We start from the raw sequence: 19,113 nt of genomic DNA, 5'->3' as shown, positions 1-19,113 counted from the left end.
TTAATTAACTCAGGAGCCACACTTGTGTGGAAGCACCTGCTTTCAATATACTTTGTATCCCTCATTTACTCAAGTGTTTCCTTTATTTTTGCAGTTACCTGTAGGTCTATGGCAGAGGTGTCCAGTCATGTCATACCTTGTTCTTACCTTTTGTGGTGTGATGTCCTATAGACCTACTGGGCTGGAGAGGCCTTGGCCACTGTCTGTTTCCCTACAGAGAAGAAGGAGAAATCTGAGCGGATGATAATGAGACATCGACATCAGAATTGTTACTTAACACTTAGAGCTTAACACTACACAATTGCAAGTATCCAAACAAAAACAAAAAAGTGCAGGTACTGCAAATCTCAATGAGCAAAGCCAGCAGTACAACCATCAAGGAGGGAATTTGGCGCTGATGGAGTTGGCTGCCGTTTTACGATCCATAACCAATTGTGCTCTTGTGTATGTTTTTTCGCATTATCTGTAACTTATTTTGTACATCATATTTCTGCCACTGTGTCTAACGACCGAAAATAGCCTTTTGATATCAGGGCAGAGATTACTCACCCCGTACTGGAGGAATTCTTCTTCTTCAATGAGTCGGACGGGAAGGATTTACCCTAGACACCCGACAAGGCCCTCATCCCCATCATTTCCAAGAGGGAAATATGGTGGTATCGTGGATGACGGTCCGGGTGCCTTGTAAGGATCCGTTGCTGAGAGGGTAATCTTCCTTTACCATCGGTTCTATTAGCCAACTTACAATCAATTGATAGTAAAATAGATTAAGGCCGCACTTAATGAGCTGTATACAGCCATAAGCAAACAGGAATACACTCATCCAGAGGCGGCGCTCCTAGTGGCCGGGGACTTTAATGCAGGGAAACTTAAATCAGTTTTACCTCATTTCTATCAGCATGTTAAATGTGCAACCAGAGGGGGGGAAAACTCAGTAAGCCTCAGTCCCCTATAATGTGAACCACGTGTCGTTGATTCCAAAAGAGCAATGAGGAGTGCAGCCTCTTGTCAGTTCAGATAGCATCAGCAAATATACACTGAGTGTACATAATATTAAGAACTGCTCTTTCCATGGCATAGACTGACCAGGTGAAAGCCATGATCCCTTATTGATGTCACTTGTTAAATCCACTTCAAATCAGTGTAGATGAAGTGGAGGAGACAGGTTAAAGAAGAATTTTTAAACCTTGAGACAATTGAGATACGGTGTGTATGTGTGCCATTCACAGGGTGAATAAGTAAGACAAAAGATGTGTCCAAGAACACTAAGGAAACCTGCCTAAATGACTACCGACCCGTAGCACTCACGTCTGTAGCCATGAAGTGCTTTGAAAGGCTGGTCATGGCTCACATCAACACCACTATCCCAGAAACCCTAGACCCACTCCAATGTTCATACCGCCCCAACAGATCCACAGATGATGCAATTGCTATTGCACTCCACACTGCCCTTTCCCACCTGGACAAAAGGAACACCTATTTGAGAATGTTATTCATTGACTACATTTCAGCGTTCAACACCATAGTGCCCTCAAAGCTCATCACTAAGCTAAGGACCCTGGGACTAAACACCTCCCTCTGCAACTGGATCCTGGACTTCCTGATGGGCCGCCCGCAGATGGTAAGGGTAGGGAACAACACATCCACCACGCTGATCCTCAACACGGGGGACCCTCAGGGGTGTGTGCTCAGTCCCCTCCTGTACTCCCTGTTCACTCATGATTGCATGGCCAGGCACGACTCCAACACCATCATCAAGTTTGCAGATGACACAACAGTGGTAAGCCTGATCACCGACAACGATGAGACGGCCTATAGGGAGGAGGTCAGAGACCTGGTCGTGTGGTGCCAGGACAACAACCTCTCCCTCAATGTGATCAAGACAAAGGAGATGACTACAGGAAAAGGAGGACCGAGCACACCCCTATGCTCATTGACGGGGCTGTAGTGGAACAGGCTGAGAGCTTCAAGTTCCTTGATGTCCACATCACCAACAAACAATCGTGGTCCAAACACACTAAGACAGTCATGAAGAGGGCACGACAAAACCTATTCCCCCTCAGGAGACTGAAAAGATTTGGCATGGGTCCTCAGATCCTAAAAGGTTCTACAGCTGCACCATCGAGAGCATCCTGACTGGTTGCATCACTGCCTGGTATGACAACTGCTCGGCCTTTGACCTTAAGGCACAACAGAGGGTAGTGGGTACAGCCAAGTACATCACTGGGGCCAAGCTTCCTGCCATCCAGGACCTCTATATCAGGCGGTGTCAGAGGAAGGCCCTAAAAATTGTCAGACTCCAGCCACCCTAGACATAGACTGTTCTCTCTGCAAGCGGTACCGGAGCACCAAGTCGAGGTCAAAAAGGCTTCCTAACAGGTTCTACCCCAGAGCCATAAGACTCCTGAGCAGCTAATCAAATGGCAACCCAGACCCCTCTTTTACGCTGCTGCTACTCTGTGTTTATAATCTATGCATAGTCACTTTTACTCTACCTACATGTACATATTACCTCGACTAACCGGTGCCCACGCACATTGTACCGGTACCAGTACCCCCTGTATATAGCCTCGCTTGTTATTTTACTGCTGTTGTTTAATGACTTGTTACTTTTATTTTTTTATTTTTTTTACTTAACACTTATTTTTATTCTTAAAGCATTGTTGGTTAAGGGCTTGTAAGTAAGCATTTCACTGTAAGGTCTACGACACCTGTTGTATTCGGCGCATGTGACAAATAAAATGTGATTTGGTCATCGAGAGCCTCTTTTTTAAACTTTTACTCATTACTGGATGGTCTTGATCGTTTCTCTTCTCAAACCACTCCTCGGGGAACCCCAGACATTTAACAATATTATTGTAGCCCTGAATGAGCACACCTCATTGACTAATTGATGATCCATTGACAAGTTGAATCAGGTTTGCTATCTGTGGGATAGTTCAAATCCATGGAACTGTTGAGGGTCCCCATGGAGAGTTTTGAGAACCACTGCTTTATGGTCATTTCTTTCCATCGCTCTCTTCTTGGTCTCACTATCCCCACTGTTTGTCCATTCTTCATTACACTCTTCTTTCTCCCAAAAACTCTGTCTCCTTTCTTTTCCTTGTCCCACTCTTTCTGTCGTCTCGTGGATTTTGTCTCCCCTGGTGCAACCGTCATCTGTCTAGAAATCCACGTTCTTTTCCTCATCACCCTCTTTCTCTTACTTCATCTTATTTGTTTAAAAACTCTCACTATCATCAATATCAGTCCATTCACCATTCTCATGATCGGTCTCCCAATCACACAGGAGGGCATCTTTTTTTTTTAACTTAATCTTTTTGGTTTATTTCCACACTCCTGCAATCCGGAATATCTTCACTATCACTATAGTCTCTGTCGTCACTCGCTTTCCATGTCTTCCTTGTCTATATTTTTCTCCTCTTTCTCTTTCCTTCCATTTTACATATGTTTAATTTCGCTGTCATTTATCACCTCTTCCACACTTGTTCTCTCCTCCTCTATAACTTCTCTGTCACTCCCTTTGTACTCCTCTGCTCGCTATCTCTCTCTCTTTTCATCCATTCTCTTTCTCTCCCGATTAACTAGTCTTATTGTTGGTTTCTGTGTCTCTTCTTGCTCTCTTTTCAGGCCGCTTCCCCGTGCATTGTACCATTATCCTCTCTTGGTACAGTGCCTTGCGAAAGTATTCGGCCCCCTTGAACTTTGCGACCTTTTGCCACATTTCAGGCTTCAAACATAAAGATATAAAACTGTATTTTTTTTGTGAAGAATCAACAACAAGTGGGACACAATCATGAAGTGGAACGACATTTATTGGATATTTCAAACTTTTTTAACAAATCAAAAACTGAAAAATTGGGCGTGCAAAATTATTCATCCCCCTTAAGTTAATACTTTGTAGCGCCACCTTTTGCTGCGATTACAGCTGTAAGTCGCTTGGGGTATGTCTCTATCAGTTTTGCACATCGAGAGACTGACATTTTTTCCCATTCCTCCTTGCAAAACAGCTCGAGCTCAGTGAGGTTGGATGGAGAGCATTTGTGAACAGCAGTTTTCAGTTCTTTCCACAGATTCTCGATTGGATTCAGGTCTGGACTTTGACTTGGCCATTCTAACACCTGGATATGTTTATTTTTGAACCATTCCATTGTAGATTTTGCTTTATGTTTTGGATCATTGTCTTGTTGGAAGACAAATCTCCGTCCCAGTCTCAGGTCTTTTGCAGACTCCATCAGGTTTTCTTCCAGAATGGTCCTGTATTTGGCTCCATCCATCTTCCCATCAATTTTAACCATCTTCCCTGTCCCTGCTGAAGAAAAGCAGGCCCAAACCATGATGCTGCCACCACCATGTTTGACAGTGGGGATGGTGTGTTCAGGGTGATGAGCTGTGTTGCTTTTACGCCAAACATAACGTTTTGCATTGTTGCCAAAAAGTTCATTTTGGTTTCATCTGACCAGAGCACCTTCTTCCACATGTTTGGTGTGTCTCCCAGGTGGCTTGTGGCAAACTTTAAACAACACTTTTTATGGATATCTTTAAGAAATGGCTTTCTTCTTGCCACTCTTCCATAAAAGCCAGATTTGTGCAATATACGACTGATTGTTGTCCTATGGACAGAGTCTCCCACCTCAGCTGTAGATCTCTGCAGTTCATCCAGAGTGATCATGGGCCTCTTGGCTGCATCTCTGATCAGTCTTCTCCTTGTATGAGCTGAACGTTTAGAGGGACGGCCAGGTCTTGGTAGATTTGCAGTGGTCTGATACTCCTTCCATTTCAATATTATCGCTTGCACAGTGCTCCTTGGGATGTTTAAAGCTTGGGAAATCTTTTGGTATCCAAATCCGGCTTTAAACTTCTTCACAACAGTATCTCGGACCTGCCTGGTGTGTTCCTTGTTCTTCATGATGCTCTCTGCGCTTTTAACGGACCTCTGAGACTATCACAGTGCAGGTGCATTTATACGGAGACTTGATTACACACAGGTGGATTGTATTTATCATCATTAGTCATTTAGGTCAACATTGGATCATTCAGAGATCCTCACTGAACTTCTGGAGAGAGTTTGCTGCACTGAAAGTAAAGGGGCTGAATAATTTTGCACGCCCAATTTGTCAGTTTTTGATTTGTTAAAAAAGTTTGAAATATCCAATAAATGTCGTCCCACTTGTTGATTCTTCACAAAAAAAATACAGTTTTATATCTTTATGTTTGAAGCCTGAAATGTGGCAAAAGTTCGCAAAGTTCAAGGGGGCCGAATACTTTCGCAAGGCACTGTACATGTCTTCCTCCCTCTTCAACTTTTCAAGTTTCGCTCCTGCTGCTCTAGCAGGTCCATCTCCTCGCTGAAACACCAGTCGTCCTCCTCCATAGCAAATGTTCTCTTTTTCCATTCTCGAATGTTCTCTAAGGGAGAGGCGGAGAGGTTTTGATTGTACGCAAACTTCTGTGTTGCTACCAAAGGAGTGCAAATTCTATAACAATGTGACAAAACACACATAGGCATACAGCATAGGCCTAAACACAAGACAAAGGAAAAATCACAAAATTCTAACAGTTGCATTTGATTCTAACCCATATAATGAATAGGAAGATGGAAAAAAAAGAGTAGTAGACGTAATCAAATATCCAGCTACATGAAGCATATTAATGGAAACATCCAAAGATATCTCTCACCTAGCCTCTTTAATGTCCTTTCACTAACGCTTCACTTAAAGCTGAGATATGTCACTTTTTGGGTGACCCGACCAAATTCACATAGTAATGTTAGATCGGTCATTCTCATTGAAAACAAGTCTAAGAAGAGGTAGTAAATCTATTCTTGTGTGTTATTTCTATGTGTCCCATTGTTAAGTTTTGTTTTTGCTCTTTTACTTTAGTTTTTGTACACCATCTTCAAAGAGCTGAAAATACAATATTTTGGGTTATGGAAAATATATTTCACTGCGGTTTAGATGGTACACTGATTTTCTACACTAAACTTCTTTGTTTTGTCACAAACTGAAACGATTTGAATTATTTGCAACTAGGAAATGGCGGAGTGATTTCTGCATAGAGCATCTTAAACAAACCCCAACCTTCTAGAATCACCTATTGCAGTTTTTTAAAATCGCTTTGGTACTATTTTCACAAGTATGTGGTACTATAACTCCAAACTGGTCACACTTGTAATGCAGCCAGTTTTTCATTCAAAACCTGCCATTCTGCATTCATTTGGACTGTAAACATCTCTCACCACACAACCATTAATTCAAAATATAAGTTTATTATGAAATGTAATGAGAACATTGGTTTAATCACCAAAAAACAACATAATGATATCTTTTCAATGTAGTTGTTTTAACTAACATTTAATCCAATGGCAAACAATAGCAAAGTTTCAAATCGCCCTTAGAAGTGCTGAAAGTCATTTGCTACAGTACTGTAAATTACAGTAGATTATACCTTTTTCACATTCGGCAATACATTTACATTACCCAACAAAATTGACTGAAAATCTATAATTTCCATAATATCTATCCAATGTGTGATCAAAGAAGACAAACTCTGCAATCATTCATGCAACAACAACAAAACAAATCTGATACATTTGCAACGTGCCGCCCTGGGTAACCTAGTGGTTAGAGCGTTGGACTAGTAACCGGAAGGTTGCAAGTTCAAACCCCCGAGCTGACAAGGTACAAATCTGTCATCCTGCCCCTGAACAGGCAGTTGACCCACTGTTCCTAGGTCGCCATTGAAAATATGAGTTTGTTCTTAACTGACTTGCCTAGTTAAATAAAGGTAAAAAACATTTTTAAAAAGTGTACTGTCTGTAATAAAATGTAATGGAACAAATGATATGAATGAAAATATAACAACACATTTAGCAGGCATTCATTTGCATCAAGCTTGTCTTGAGCATTTGGCCATAAATTCTCATCCACATCAGTGAATATCCTCATTGTTCATGGACCGTGGGAAAAACCTTTTGGCATGGCGAATCCAAGCTTGACATTGGTCTGCATTGATGTTGTTTCATGCCTCATCCATGGCCAGAAGGTGGTTGGCACAATCATGGGGATGGCGATCGTACACCTTCCACCTCCATGGTGAAAATAATTCCTCAATAGGTTTGAGGAAAAGAGAGTATGGGGGCAGGCATAGGGTCACGAATCTGGGATGAGCCCAAAACCAATGCAAGAACCACCTCTGCATGGTGGACCCTGACATTGTCTTTCACAATGCCATAGGTGATCCCTTCACCTTGACCGGCAAGCTCAATTTCATTGAGAAACACAATGAAGTGTGCAGCGTTGTTGGATCCAAGAAATTACCTATATCCTACAACACTGTCTTCAGAGATGGGCTGCGCACATGGAGATGTTTCCCCCACGTTGTCCAAGCACTTGGACGGTCGCCCGTTGGCTGATGAGGGCCAAGTTGAAGACCACTTCATCAACAAAGATATACTTGTGATGGTCCACAGCAGCATCAAGTACCATCCCCCTCTAAAAATATATTTTGGTTAGTTCTTTTTAAAGTTCCAATATGATGTTGTGAAGTAGCATGTGCATCATGTGTAGCATGTGAGTGTATTTGTTTATCTGCATTACGTTACTGGGTGTGTTTCTTCAACTTTTTTGTGTTTATTTTTTGTGTAAGGCCTGATGTGGTACAGTTTAACTAATGCGTAAGCAACCCAGGTTATCCTGGTCCTAGATCTGTTTTTGCTTTGAAGCCAACTCTTATGGTTGTTGTACGACCATATGAGTTGGCTATTCATCACCTACAGATCTGGGACCAGGCTAGATGAACTGTCTTGTGAACAATTCCATAAGCAGGTGCAAGGAGGAAGAATTTTTCCACTATGTTCCTCTCATCCACAGTGATTGAGTGTTTTCCAGTTTTCTCTGCAGCAACTCTGTCTCCTAGGAGACTGAGTGGACAGTCTAGTTGGCAGAGAAGCTAGGTTTTGGCCTTTCTAGGGAGTTTTTCCTAGCCACCATGCTTCTACACGTGCATTGATTGCTGTTTGGGGTTTTCGGCTGGGTTTCTGTACATCACTTTGAGATATCAGCTGATGTAAGAAGGGCTATATAAATACATTTGATTTGATTTTGATTTGAGGGGCTGAGGAGTGGAGCTGGAGGGAACGGTAGAGAGAACGTATTCCCCCTGCCAAATCACAGTCGGAGTACATGGATTTGGATACATGGATACTGTATTTTATACCATCTATTGCATCTTGCCGATGCCGCTCTGTCATTCCTCATCCATATATTTATATGTACACTACCGGTCAAAAGTTTTAGAACACATACTCATTCAAGGGTTTTTCTTAATTTGTACTATTTTCTACATTGTAGAATAATAGTGAAGACCTCAAAACTATGAAATAACACATATGGAATCATGTAGTAAACCAAAAAAGTGTTAAACAAATCAAAATACATTTTATATTTGTGATTCTTCAAGTAGAAAATAAAGAAAAACCCTTGAATGAGTAAGTGTTCTAAAAGTTTTGACCAGTAGTGTATACTGTATATTCGTATTCCATTCCTTTACTTAGATTTGTGTGTATTAGGTAGTTGTTGTGGAGTTGTTAGATATTGCTGCACTGTCGGAACTAGAAGCACAAGCATTTCGATACACATGGTTAGCAGTTATTGGGAGTGTATGTGACCAATACAATTTGATTTGATTTGGATTGTTCCTTTTTTCCATAATCTTTTTCCATAATCTTCCCCAATATCTCATGGCTATCATCGCGTTATGGGCTGATTTTAGCACTGGGCAGAGGAGCTCCTCTCAACACCTTTAGGTCTTCTCGTCTCTCTCTGTTTCTCTCTTTTGCTCTCTCTCTGTTCCCTCCTCACTGAGAGACTATGTTCTCTCCACTTCAACCTCACTTAGGAATTTCTACAAGGCATGTTACTCATCTCTGGGTGTGGCGTATTAGTAGTTTCTAGAGGCTTCTCACCTAAAGCAGATCCAGCCTCTTTGTCTTGGGTGTGTTACGGTAGGCTGGGAGGTGCATTGTGGGAGTGAGGGGCCCATTCAGACATCAGGCGTCAGAGAAAGACAACAGGCTTTAGGGAAGAATGGAAATAGTTAATACAATGGGGGTCAATACATACCAGGGGTTTTTGTTCTGGTTGGAGGTACACCCATCTAGCCTTCACTCCATCTCTCCCTCTCCCTCTCTCTGTTGGTATGGCCTGATGACCAGGGGTTTGATCCTAGCCAAGACTGATTTCAGTCTCTCCCTCCATCGCAAATATTCTCATTTTGGTTTTGATTGATTGCTTGTGGACATTCAGTCCTCCTCATTAGAACTCCTATACAGAGCTGCGTAGATCATGTACTATCTATCAGTAGGATAAATCGGTCTGCTTCAACTCGAAGCTATCCACTCCTTACCATATGATTTTGTCACACGTAACACGAGAGCTACATGACTGTCGTCTGTCTCCGAGCTACAGTTACAACACTCTGCCTCCAAAACCACCTCTTTGAATAGCTGCGAGGGAGCCTGTTTTTCTGGATGAACTGGGGTGACCTCGTAGCGATGCACAATAAAGCACGGTAGGGGGCGGTAGTGGTGCTGTAGCGGTGACAGCATCCTCGCCTCTGGCTGTGCGCCTCTCCCGCAGCCCTGAGACAATGAAAAGTTTATGGTGCCTTTTTTGGCTGCTTCTCGCATCCTCCCCGTAGCCATAGCTACACTGCTTTGGTACGTTGCTTTCCTCTGTGCCTGATAGAAAACACATTTTCTCTCCGCGGTTCTGCTGTGCTCGTTTTGAGCACTCGTTCAGTCACTCCCTGCGTCAATCGTCACTCACAGAATGCGCTGCATCACAGATGGCTGAGTCTGATGAAATACAGGGTCAGACAGACACCGGGACGGAACCCACCTCTGATCTGGAGCTAAAGTTTTATTATCACTGAAGCCCAGCTCTCATCCTCTTATCCTTCCTCTCCAATTCTCATCCCCCTCTCACTTCTTCCTCCTCCTGCCCAGGAGGCTTAAGCATTTTAGCAGCAGAAGGCCAACTGGGAAACGGCTTTCGTGATTTGTACAATAAGCTGCAGAAATGCCGGGGTGAATCTTTTCCATATGCCGGGTATGAGGGGCTCACTAGAAAGATGGAGAGAGGGAGCGAAATAGAGAGGTAGAGAGAGAAATAATGGAGTGGGACAGAAAGAGAGAGAGAGGGGAGAGAACCAAGTTATATTGTTGCTAGAAAGATCCATAAAGAACAAGGGGGTGAAACTCACATCATCTCTCCCTCTCCTTGCCCTCAAGATTGACAGGTCCATACTCTGGGCTGCTGTCGCTCTCTGTTTGCTCGACCTGTCCCCATTTTCCTCCCGCGCCATGCGGCCGAAATGCGAGCCCTGGAGTTTTCATTAGAAGTGCATGTCCCACCCTCTCCCTTCCTCTACCCATATCGTATCTTTGTGACACTGGGCTTGGCGAATAGAGAGAGCTTCTGTTACTCTGTTGTCACAGATTTACAGCACTGTGGAAGAGTGCATGGGAACCAGGAGTCACTTTCTGCTAAGGCTATTTTAGCAGCTCATAATACATTTCTTATTTTCTGTGTATCGTGTTTTTGTAGGGTTTTGTATTAATGGATGATGAGGTCATATATGTTGGTTGTCAGGTGGACTGGGGATTAGCTTGTAAAGTAGTTCAGTGATTTACTAGGTGGTCCTGCTATTCTTGCCATTACACTGGGTTTTATAGTGTTTCCGTTCCTTTGTGGTAGCTAGCAGATCTCCCTTCTTGACAGCCATTTAACCTGTCTAGTAACCTGGAGGACAGCTGTTTGAGGATTGGTCACTAAGCAGAGGCAAATAGCCTGTCATAGAATCAGTCCCGAGCACCATGTTTCTTACTGTGTTTTTGTGGCCTAAGTCACTGACAAAGTGGATCGCTGGATGGTATAGCCTGCACATGGAAACATGCTTATTTACACTCATAATGAATTGTGTGCATAAACACACCAAGCTTGTACAGCATCCCACTCCACATGTTTCAAATGTAACTCGAGCTCCTCAACAGTGAATGAGTGCCCTCTCCAGGACAGAACTGTGATGGTTCTTATTCCTATGGTGTAGAAGAGGGACTTGGTACAGGCAGAGGCAATGCACTATTTGCTACACAGAAGTGTGTGTGTGTGTGTAACATTCCCCTACTGTCGATGCACAACATTATCACAGTCCTGGACGTGATTACTCTGTTTTTCGACTCTCTCCTTTGTTTGAACTCTCTTGGCCCTGTGGCGAATGACTAGAAAAAGAGTAGGAATGTGAATGTGGTCTTATCTGACTTGGCTGTCTTATCCACAGGTATGGAATGGATTGTCTCATCCAGTTTGAGGACTTTGCCAATAGCAATGCCTTCCGTCTGCTGAGCAAGTACCGCGACCAGTACTGCACGTTCAACGATGACATCCAAGGTACAAGTATCCTTCGATTGCAAAATGCCAATATCAATTGCACAGAGACTTGATAACGTGCTCTCACAAGAACCCACACACATACAACACACACACCACTCCACACTTCACATGCACTCAAACTCCCTCTTGATCAATCATCCTCTTTCCCTTTATCTCTCCCTCTCTTTCCACTTTCTCTTCTTCCCTCCCTCCCTCACACACACCCAACCACCCATTCATCCAATCACTCAGTTTAAATCAGAGAGCTTGTTCATAGAGCACTAATTCAAATGTCAAACAAACACACCGAGCCCCTGATCCCTCTCTCTCCAGTGGGTTGGTTTTGATAGAGTCCTGTGGAAAACAACAGTAATGTAACAGTAAGTCCAGAGACTCCAGACTAGGGCTTGTGTCCCAAATGGCACCGCTATTCCTTCTATAGTGTACTACTTTTGACCAGAGCCTTATGGGCCCTGTGTGCACTATGTAGGGAATAGGGTGCCATTTGGGACACAGCCACACTTTTTGTATCCTTAATGAGACCACAGTATCAGTCACACCATGTCTGAGGAGCCATTAGTTTGTCGGTCAAATAAAACTACTTTCCCCAGAAATTAGCCCTGGTAGCCGTTGTGATTTCTGCAGGCTAATCTAAACCATATTTTCTCTCTAATTCTGTGTCTCGGTAAATCTGCTTGCTATTACTGCAGGCAACATAAAGGGCAAATTGACACTCTCTCTCACTGCAGTAGTAACTTACTTGAGGAAAGCTCATACTTGCAGGTCTAAATCATATATGTCACTCTGTCCCCCCAAACCCCCCTCAGGTACCGCTGCAGTAGCAGTGGCCGGCCTACTCGCTGCCCTTCGTGTCACCAAGAGCAAGATGTCAGACCATACCATTGTATTCCAGGGTGCAGGGGAGGTGGGTGCAGAGCTCTTGTCAATGTGCAAATTCACTCCTTTTTTTTCTGCTCAGAAATGCGGCAGACTGATTGCCCCTAATGACATAATCAGAAATAACCACAGACCAATGCTTCAAATTCTCATGCCCAATCACTGAGCTTTTTATTTAGGTCTAGTAGACCACTAGGCTGTGCTCAACAGACCATGTCTCTAATAAACAGGAGAACATGGAAATAAAACTGTGATTAGCACAACATCATTTGTAATGGGGAGACATTTAGAATGTATTTTCAGCCTCTGTGGCTCTTGGCCTAACTCTGAACCATAGTACCCCCATCTTCTTTAAAATGCCTTGTTTCATATGTTTTCCATGTTGGTGGATGACCACTTTGTATTGAAAGGGAAGCAGATGGTAATGTGTAGAACTTGAGTGTATTTACAGTAAAGGGTTATTGTGCTGAGAACAGAAGAACAAGCATTTTCAAGCATTTCACAGACCTACAATGAATTAAATCACACAATTTAAAGGTGTGCATTAATATAACTAGAGTCAAGATTACAATAAGTCCGAATAATAACTGGGTAAATTGTTTGCGGGTTTAGGGGTGAAAGCTAGGGACTTATTTCTTGTTTGGTCAGGGAAGTGAATGGTGGGGCACAGAGGCATTCCTATCACATCTGCTTTCTCTCTCCCGCTCTCCCTCCCTTTTCTCTCCCTCTTGTCCCCAGGCTGCGATGGGGATAGCTGACCTCATCATGATGGCGATGGAGAAGGAGGGACTCTCCAAAGACGAGGCTCTGAGGAAGATCTGGATGGTTGACTCCAAGGGTCTCATCGTCAAGGTGATACAAGTACCTCCGCTCTGGCCACTCGTCCAGGGTCACTCATCCCCTGTAGAGTAGACAGACCTCTGTCTGGAATCCCCACTGTCCTGACCTATAGGCATGCATATATTCATGATGTATGACATGACTGACCGAATCTCAGTTTACTTCGTAAATTGACTGAATTGATCCCAACCCTTGTTTATTATACATGAACTGAAAGATCGACATGAGTCTGAATGAGAGTCATAGCTCTCATAGTTCAACAAGACAGGTAGAGTCTGTCATGGGATGAACAACTGTAGATGTTATGCATTTAATTAAGGGTTTCACCAGATGCTGCCAGGGTGTGGGTGAGTTTGAGCCTGGTTGTCTACTAGTCCTTTGAGTCCGTTGTTGTATTGACACAGGCTACTGTATTGCATTTATTTCAACGGAGAACTGCCACAGTCTTAGCCCTGTCATGGTCTACATGTGGTTGGCGACTGAAGAACTACCCAGAGATTGTCATCTGAGGCGTGTTTGTGGAGTCAATTCTGTTTGATCAATGATAAGAATAACTCTGTACAGTGCGCACACAATTACACCAGAAGCTGGTATTGTGTCCATGCTTCTGTCATTGTATGACCTTTTCCAGAACTGTCTGTCTTGAAAAGGTCATTCTGACCACAGGGTTGACGCAATAAAAGATGAAGAGGGAATTGTTTATAGAAGTAATCCTTATTTGATCAACTAAATTATGAGGCTTTCATGCAGGCAGAAAGACAGACATGCAGGCAGAGTGGTGGTGCCTGTTGATATTCACTTTATAGGGTTCTGGTAAAGTCCCTAACTCCATGGAGCCTTTGGCAAGCTGGATGTACATTTGTCACCAACTCTGTAGACCAGCATTGAGTCAACACTGCCCTCTAGTGACCATAACACATAGCACTTGACTCCACTGACACCCCATCAAGCTTATTTCCCTTAAGTGGGTGAGGGTGGAGAAGTCCAGAATCCTTGGCTCTTGCAGATAGTCTTTGTGTCTGTGTTTGAATTCCTCTATGTATTTATTTCAGAGATTATCAAAGAGAACATTCAGTTGTTGGCATGTGTAGAAACAAGCTCCATCATAATCTGTCTTCCAACTATCTCTCTTCCACCCTCAGGGAAGGGACCACCTCACCCATGAGAAGGAGAGGTTTGCCCACGAACACGAGCAGATGAGGAACCTGGTAGATGTGGTGCATGAGCTAAAACCCACAGCCATCATAGGTAATACACCAATCAGCTCACTGAGGAGGAAGAGAGGGGGTCAGTTGGATTTTAATTGAACCTTTATTTATAAATAAAATCTCATTTTATTGGTCACATACAGTGCCTTGCGAAAGTATTCGGCCCCCTTGAACTTTGCGACCTTTTGCCATATTTCAGGCTTCAAACATAAAGATATAAAACTGTATTTTTTTTGTGAAGAATCAACAACAAGTGGGACACAATCATGAAGTGGAACGACATTTATTGGATATTTCAAACTTTTTTAACAAATCAAAAACTGAAAAATTGGGCGTGCAAAATTATTCAGCCCCCTTAAGTTAATACTTTGTAGCGCCACCTTTTGCTGCGATTACAGCTGTAAGTCGCTTGGGGTATGTCTCTATCAGTTTTGCACATCGAGAGACTGACATTTTTTCCCATTCCTCCTTGCAAAACAGCTTGAGCTCAGTGAGGTTGGATGGAGAGCATTTGTGAACAGCAGTTTTCAGTTCTTTCCACAGATTCTCGATTGGATTCAGGTCTGGACTTTGACTTGGCCATTCTAACACCTGGATATGTTTATTTTTGAACCATTCCATTGTAGATTTTGCTTTATGTTTTGGATCATTGTCTTGTTGGAAGACAAATCTCCGTCCCAGTCTCAGGTCTTTTGCAGACTCCATCAGGTTTTCTTCCAGAATGGTCCTGTATTTGGCTCCATCCATCTTCCCATCAATTTTAACCATCTTCCCTGTCCCTGCTGAAGAAAAGCAGGCCCAAACCATGATGCTGCCACCACCATGTTTGACAGTGGGGATGGTGTGGTCAGGGTGATGAGCTGTGTTGCTTTTACACCAAACATAACGTTTTGCATTGTTGCCAAAAAGTTCAATTTTGGTTTCATCTGAACAGAGCACCTTCTTCCACATGTTTGGTGTGTCTCCCAGGTGGCTTGTGGCAAACTTTAAACAACACTTTTTATGGATATCTTTAAGAAATGGCTTTCTTCTTGCCACTCTTCCATAAAGGCCAGATTTGTGCAATATACGACTGATTGTTGTCCTATGGACAGAGTCTCCCACCTCAGCTGTAGATCTCTGCAGTTCATCCAGAGTGATCATGGGCCTCTTGGCTGCATCTCTGATCAGTCTTCTCCTTGTATGAGCTGAAAGTTTAGAGGGACGGCCAGGTCTTGGTAGATTTGCAGTGGTCTGATACTCCTTCCATTTCAATATTATCGCTTGCACAGTGCTCCTTGGGATGTTTAAAGCTTGGGAAATCTTTTTGTATCCAAATCCGGCATTAAACTTCTTCACAACAGTATCTCGGACCTGCCTGGTGTGTTCCTTGTTCTTCATGATGCTCTCTGCGCTTTTAACGGACCTCTGAGACTATCACAGTGCAGGTGCATTTATACGGAGACTTGATTACACACAGGTGGATTGTATTTATCATCATTAGTCATTTAGGTCAACATTGGATCATTCAGAGATCCTCACTGAACTTCTGGAGAGAGTTTGCTGCACTGAAAGTAAAGGGGCTGAATAATTTTGCAAGCCCAATTTTTCAGTTTTTGATTTGTTAAAAAAGTTTGAAATATCCAATAAATGTCGTTCCACTTCATGATTGTGTCCCACTTGTTGTTGATTCTTCACAAAAAAATACAGTTTTATATCTTTATGTTTGAAGCCTGAAATGTGGCAAAATTCGCAAAGTTCAAGGGGGCCGAATACTTTCGCAAGGCACTGTACATGTGATTAGCAGATGTTATTGTGGGTGTAGCGAAATGCTTGTGCTTCTAGCTCCGACAGTACAGTAATGTCTAACAAGTAATAATCTAACAAATTACGTAGCATATACCCAATATACACACATCTAAGTAGGAATGAATTAAGACTATATACATATGGACCAGTGATGTCAGAGCGGAACGGACTAAGATACAGTAGAATAGTATAAAAAACAGTACATACATATGAGATGAGTAATGCAAGATATGTAAACATTATTAAGTGAATGAGATACACTAGAATAGTATAGAAAACAGTATATACATATGAGATGAGTAATGCAAGATATGTAAACATTATTAAGTGAATGAGATACACTAGAATAGTATAGAAAACAGTATATACATATGAGATGAGTAATGCAAGATATGTAAACATTATTAAGTGAATGAGACACTAGAATAGTATAGAAAACAGTATATACATATGAGATGAGTAATGCAAGATATGTAAACATTATTAAGTGAATGAGACACTAGAATAGTATAAAAAACAGTATATACATATGAGATGAGTAATGATATGTAAACATTAAGTGAATGAGACACTAGAATAGTATAAAAAACAGTTTATACATATGAGATGAGTAATGATATGTAAACATTATTAAGTGAATGCGATACACTAGAATAGTATAGAAAACAGTTTATACATATGAGATGAGTAATGATATGTAAACATTATTAAGTGAATGAGAGACCATTATTAAGTGAATAGAATAGTATAGAAAACAGTATATACATATGAGATGAGTAATGATATGTAAACATTAAGTGAATGAGACACTAGAATAGTATAGAAAACAGTACATACATATGAGATGAGTAATGATATGTAAACATTATTATGAGTGAATGCGATACACTAGAATAGTATAGAAAACAGTTTATACATATGAGATGAGTAATGATATGTAAACATTATTAAGTGAATGCGATACACTAGAATAGTATAGAAAACAGTTTATACATATGAGATGAGTAATGATATGTAAACATTATTAAGTGAATGAGAGACCGTAGAATAGTATAGAAAACAGTATATACATATGAGATGAGTAATGATATGTAAACATTATTAAGTGAATGAGAGACCGTAGAATAGTATAGAAAACAGTTTATACATATGAGATGAGTAATGATATGTAAACATTATTAAGTGAATGAGACACTAGAATAGTATAGAAAACAGTACATACATATGAGATGAGTAATGATATGTAAACATTATTAAGTGAATGAGACACTAGAATAGTATAGAAAACAGTTTATACATATGAGATGAGTAATGATATGTAAACATTATTAAGTGAATGCGATACACTAGAATAGTATAGAAAACAGTTTATACATATGAGATGAGTAATGATATGTAAACATTATTAAGTGAATGAGAGACCGTAGAATAGTATAGAAAACAGTATATACATATGAGATGAGTAATGATATGTAAACATTATTAAGTGAATGAGAGACCGTAGAATAGTATAGAAAACGTATACAGGTTACAATTCAATACAATCCAGTAAATCACTGAGATTAATTGAAATTCCAATTACCCAATATCTCTCCAGGTGGATAGAGGGTTTACCACCCCTGGGTTAGAGTTTGAAGTGGTCTGCATGGTTAATGTGTTCTCTCGTGGGTCTTATTCATTAGGATACACCGTAGCAAAACATTTTGCAATGGAAAACGAAAGTGCGCATTTCGTATTGGATTTAAGTTCAGGTAGTTCCTCTCTATTTCAGTCTGTTTTCTTCCTTTTGGTGCCTAACGAATACGATCCTGCTCTCTAGGTGTGGCAGCCATCTCTGGAGCTTTCACGGAGGAAATCATCAGGGACATGGCCTCGTTTAACGAGAGGCCGATCATCTTCGCCCTTAGCAACCCCACCAGCAAGGCAGAGTGCACTGCCGAGCAATGCTACACCATCACAGAGGTACCGGAGTGGGTCTGAAGTGTCTGTGTACTTCAACACTTGATCAGTTCCGTGCTTGAACAGTATGGATACTGAAGTTAGTAGAAGTGAATGCATTGTGTTTACTGGTTAAATTGATGGCTGAGACTGCGCGAACGACTCAAACCACTGACTTCCTGTCCCGTCCACCTGGACGCCTCTTCCCCAGAGCTAAACAAAGGAATCACGTTCTGCTCAAGTGTTACTTGGGTTTCTTCTGCCTCATATTTCTGAACAGCTGAAATAAAAACCCTGTGGCGATTTAAACTAACGTTCCAGAAATATATATATTTTGTAGGTTTTAGGATGGAGGCTACAACTCTCTCTGTCTGTTGTAACTGAAGATATTGCCGTAGCATAAACATAAGCAGGACACAGTCTAAAACAGTCTGCATTTTAACCTCAAAACTGTTATTTCACTTTTCATTGGTCAACTCCACACAATATGATTGACAGCAGGATTTAAATTTGCCAGTATTCCACCTCTGGGCAGCCGAACGTCCTGCGTTTTCGCCAGAGTACTGTCGCTTCTAATCCCGCAGATGCTACAGAAGGTTCAGTTGTTTAGAGATCGGGAAGAGGGGTCCAGAGAATTCGGCCCTGCAGCCACTCCATAAATTGATTAAGAGCACATATTGTACTTACTACAATGACCCTGGGGGAAAGTTAATTTAGAGAGGAGAGAGGTTGAGTCCGTGTGTATGTACAGTATATGCACAGTAATATATTTTCCTGTGTTGACACCCTCGACACTTGTTTGGTCCAGGGGCAGGGCATCTTTGCCAGTGGCAGTCCATTTGACCCCGTGACCCTCCCTGATGGGCGGACGTTCTTCCCTGGCCAGGGCAACAATGCGTACGTGTTCCCAGGAGTCGGCCTGGGCGTCACCGCCTGTGCAATCCGACACATCACAGATGAGATCTTCCTCACCACCGCAGAGGTAAACCACACACACACACATGCATCCA

The 19,113-nt window shown here is 42.0% G+C and overlaps 1 protein-coding gene across 1 annotated transcript in view; it reads left to right on the top strand.

The window, feature by feature from the left end:
* LOC112223157 (NADP-dependent malic enzyme) overlaps nucleotides 1-19,113 on the top strand; it is a 127,701-nt gene that overhangs the window by 106,108 nt on the left and 2,480 nt on the right. Inside the window, exons 7-12 of the mRNA XM_024386174.2 lie at nucleotides 11,341-11,450; nucleotides 12,260-12,357; nucleotides 13,068-13,181; nucleotides 14,312-14,417; nucleotides 17,985-18,127; nucleotides 18,912-19,085. Of these exons, the coding sequence (XP_024241942.1) occupies nucleotides 11,341-11,450; nucleotides 12,260-12,357; nucleotides 13,068-13,181; nucleotides 14,312-14,417; nucleotides 17,985-18,127; nucleotides 18,912-19,085 (745 nt within the window). The remainder of the gene's footprint in view (nucleotides 1-11,340; nucleotides 11,451-12,259; nucleotides 12,358-13,067; nucleotides 13,182-14,311; nucleotides 14,418-17,984; nucleotides 18,128-18,911; nucleotides 19,086-19,113) is intronic.

This window comes from Oncorhynchus tshawytscha, linkage group LG23, assembly GCF_018296145.1.
Source record: "Oncorhynchus tshawytscha isolate Ot180627B linkage group LG23, Otsh_v2.0, whole genome shotgun sequence".
In the NCBI taxonomy this organism is placed as follows: Eukaryota; Metazoa; Chordata; class Actinopteri; order Salmoniformes; family Salmonidae; genus Oncorhynchus; species Oncorhynchus tshawytscha.
The sequence above is the reverse complement of the archived record's forward strand: the minus strand, read 5'-3'. Positions and strand labels throughout refer to the sequence as shown.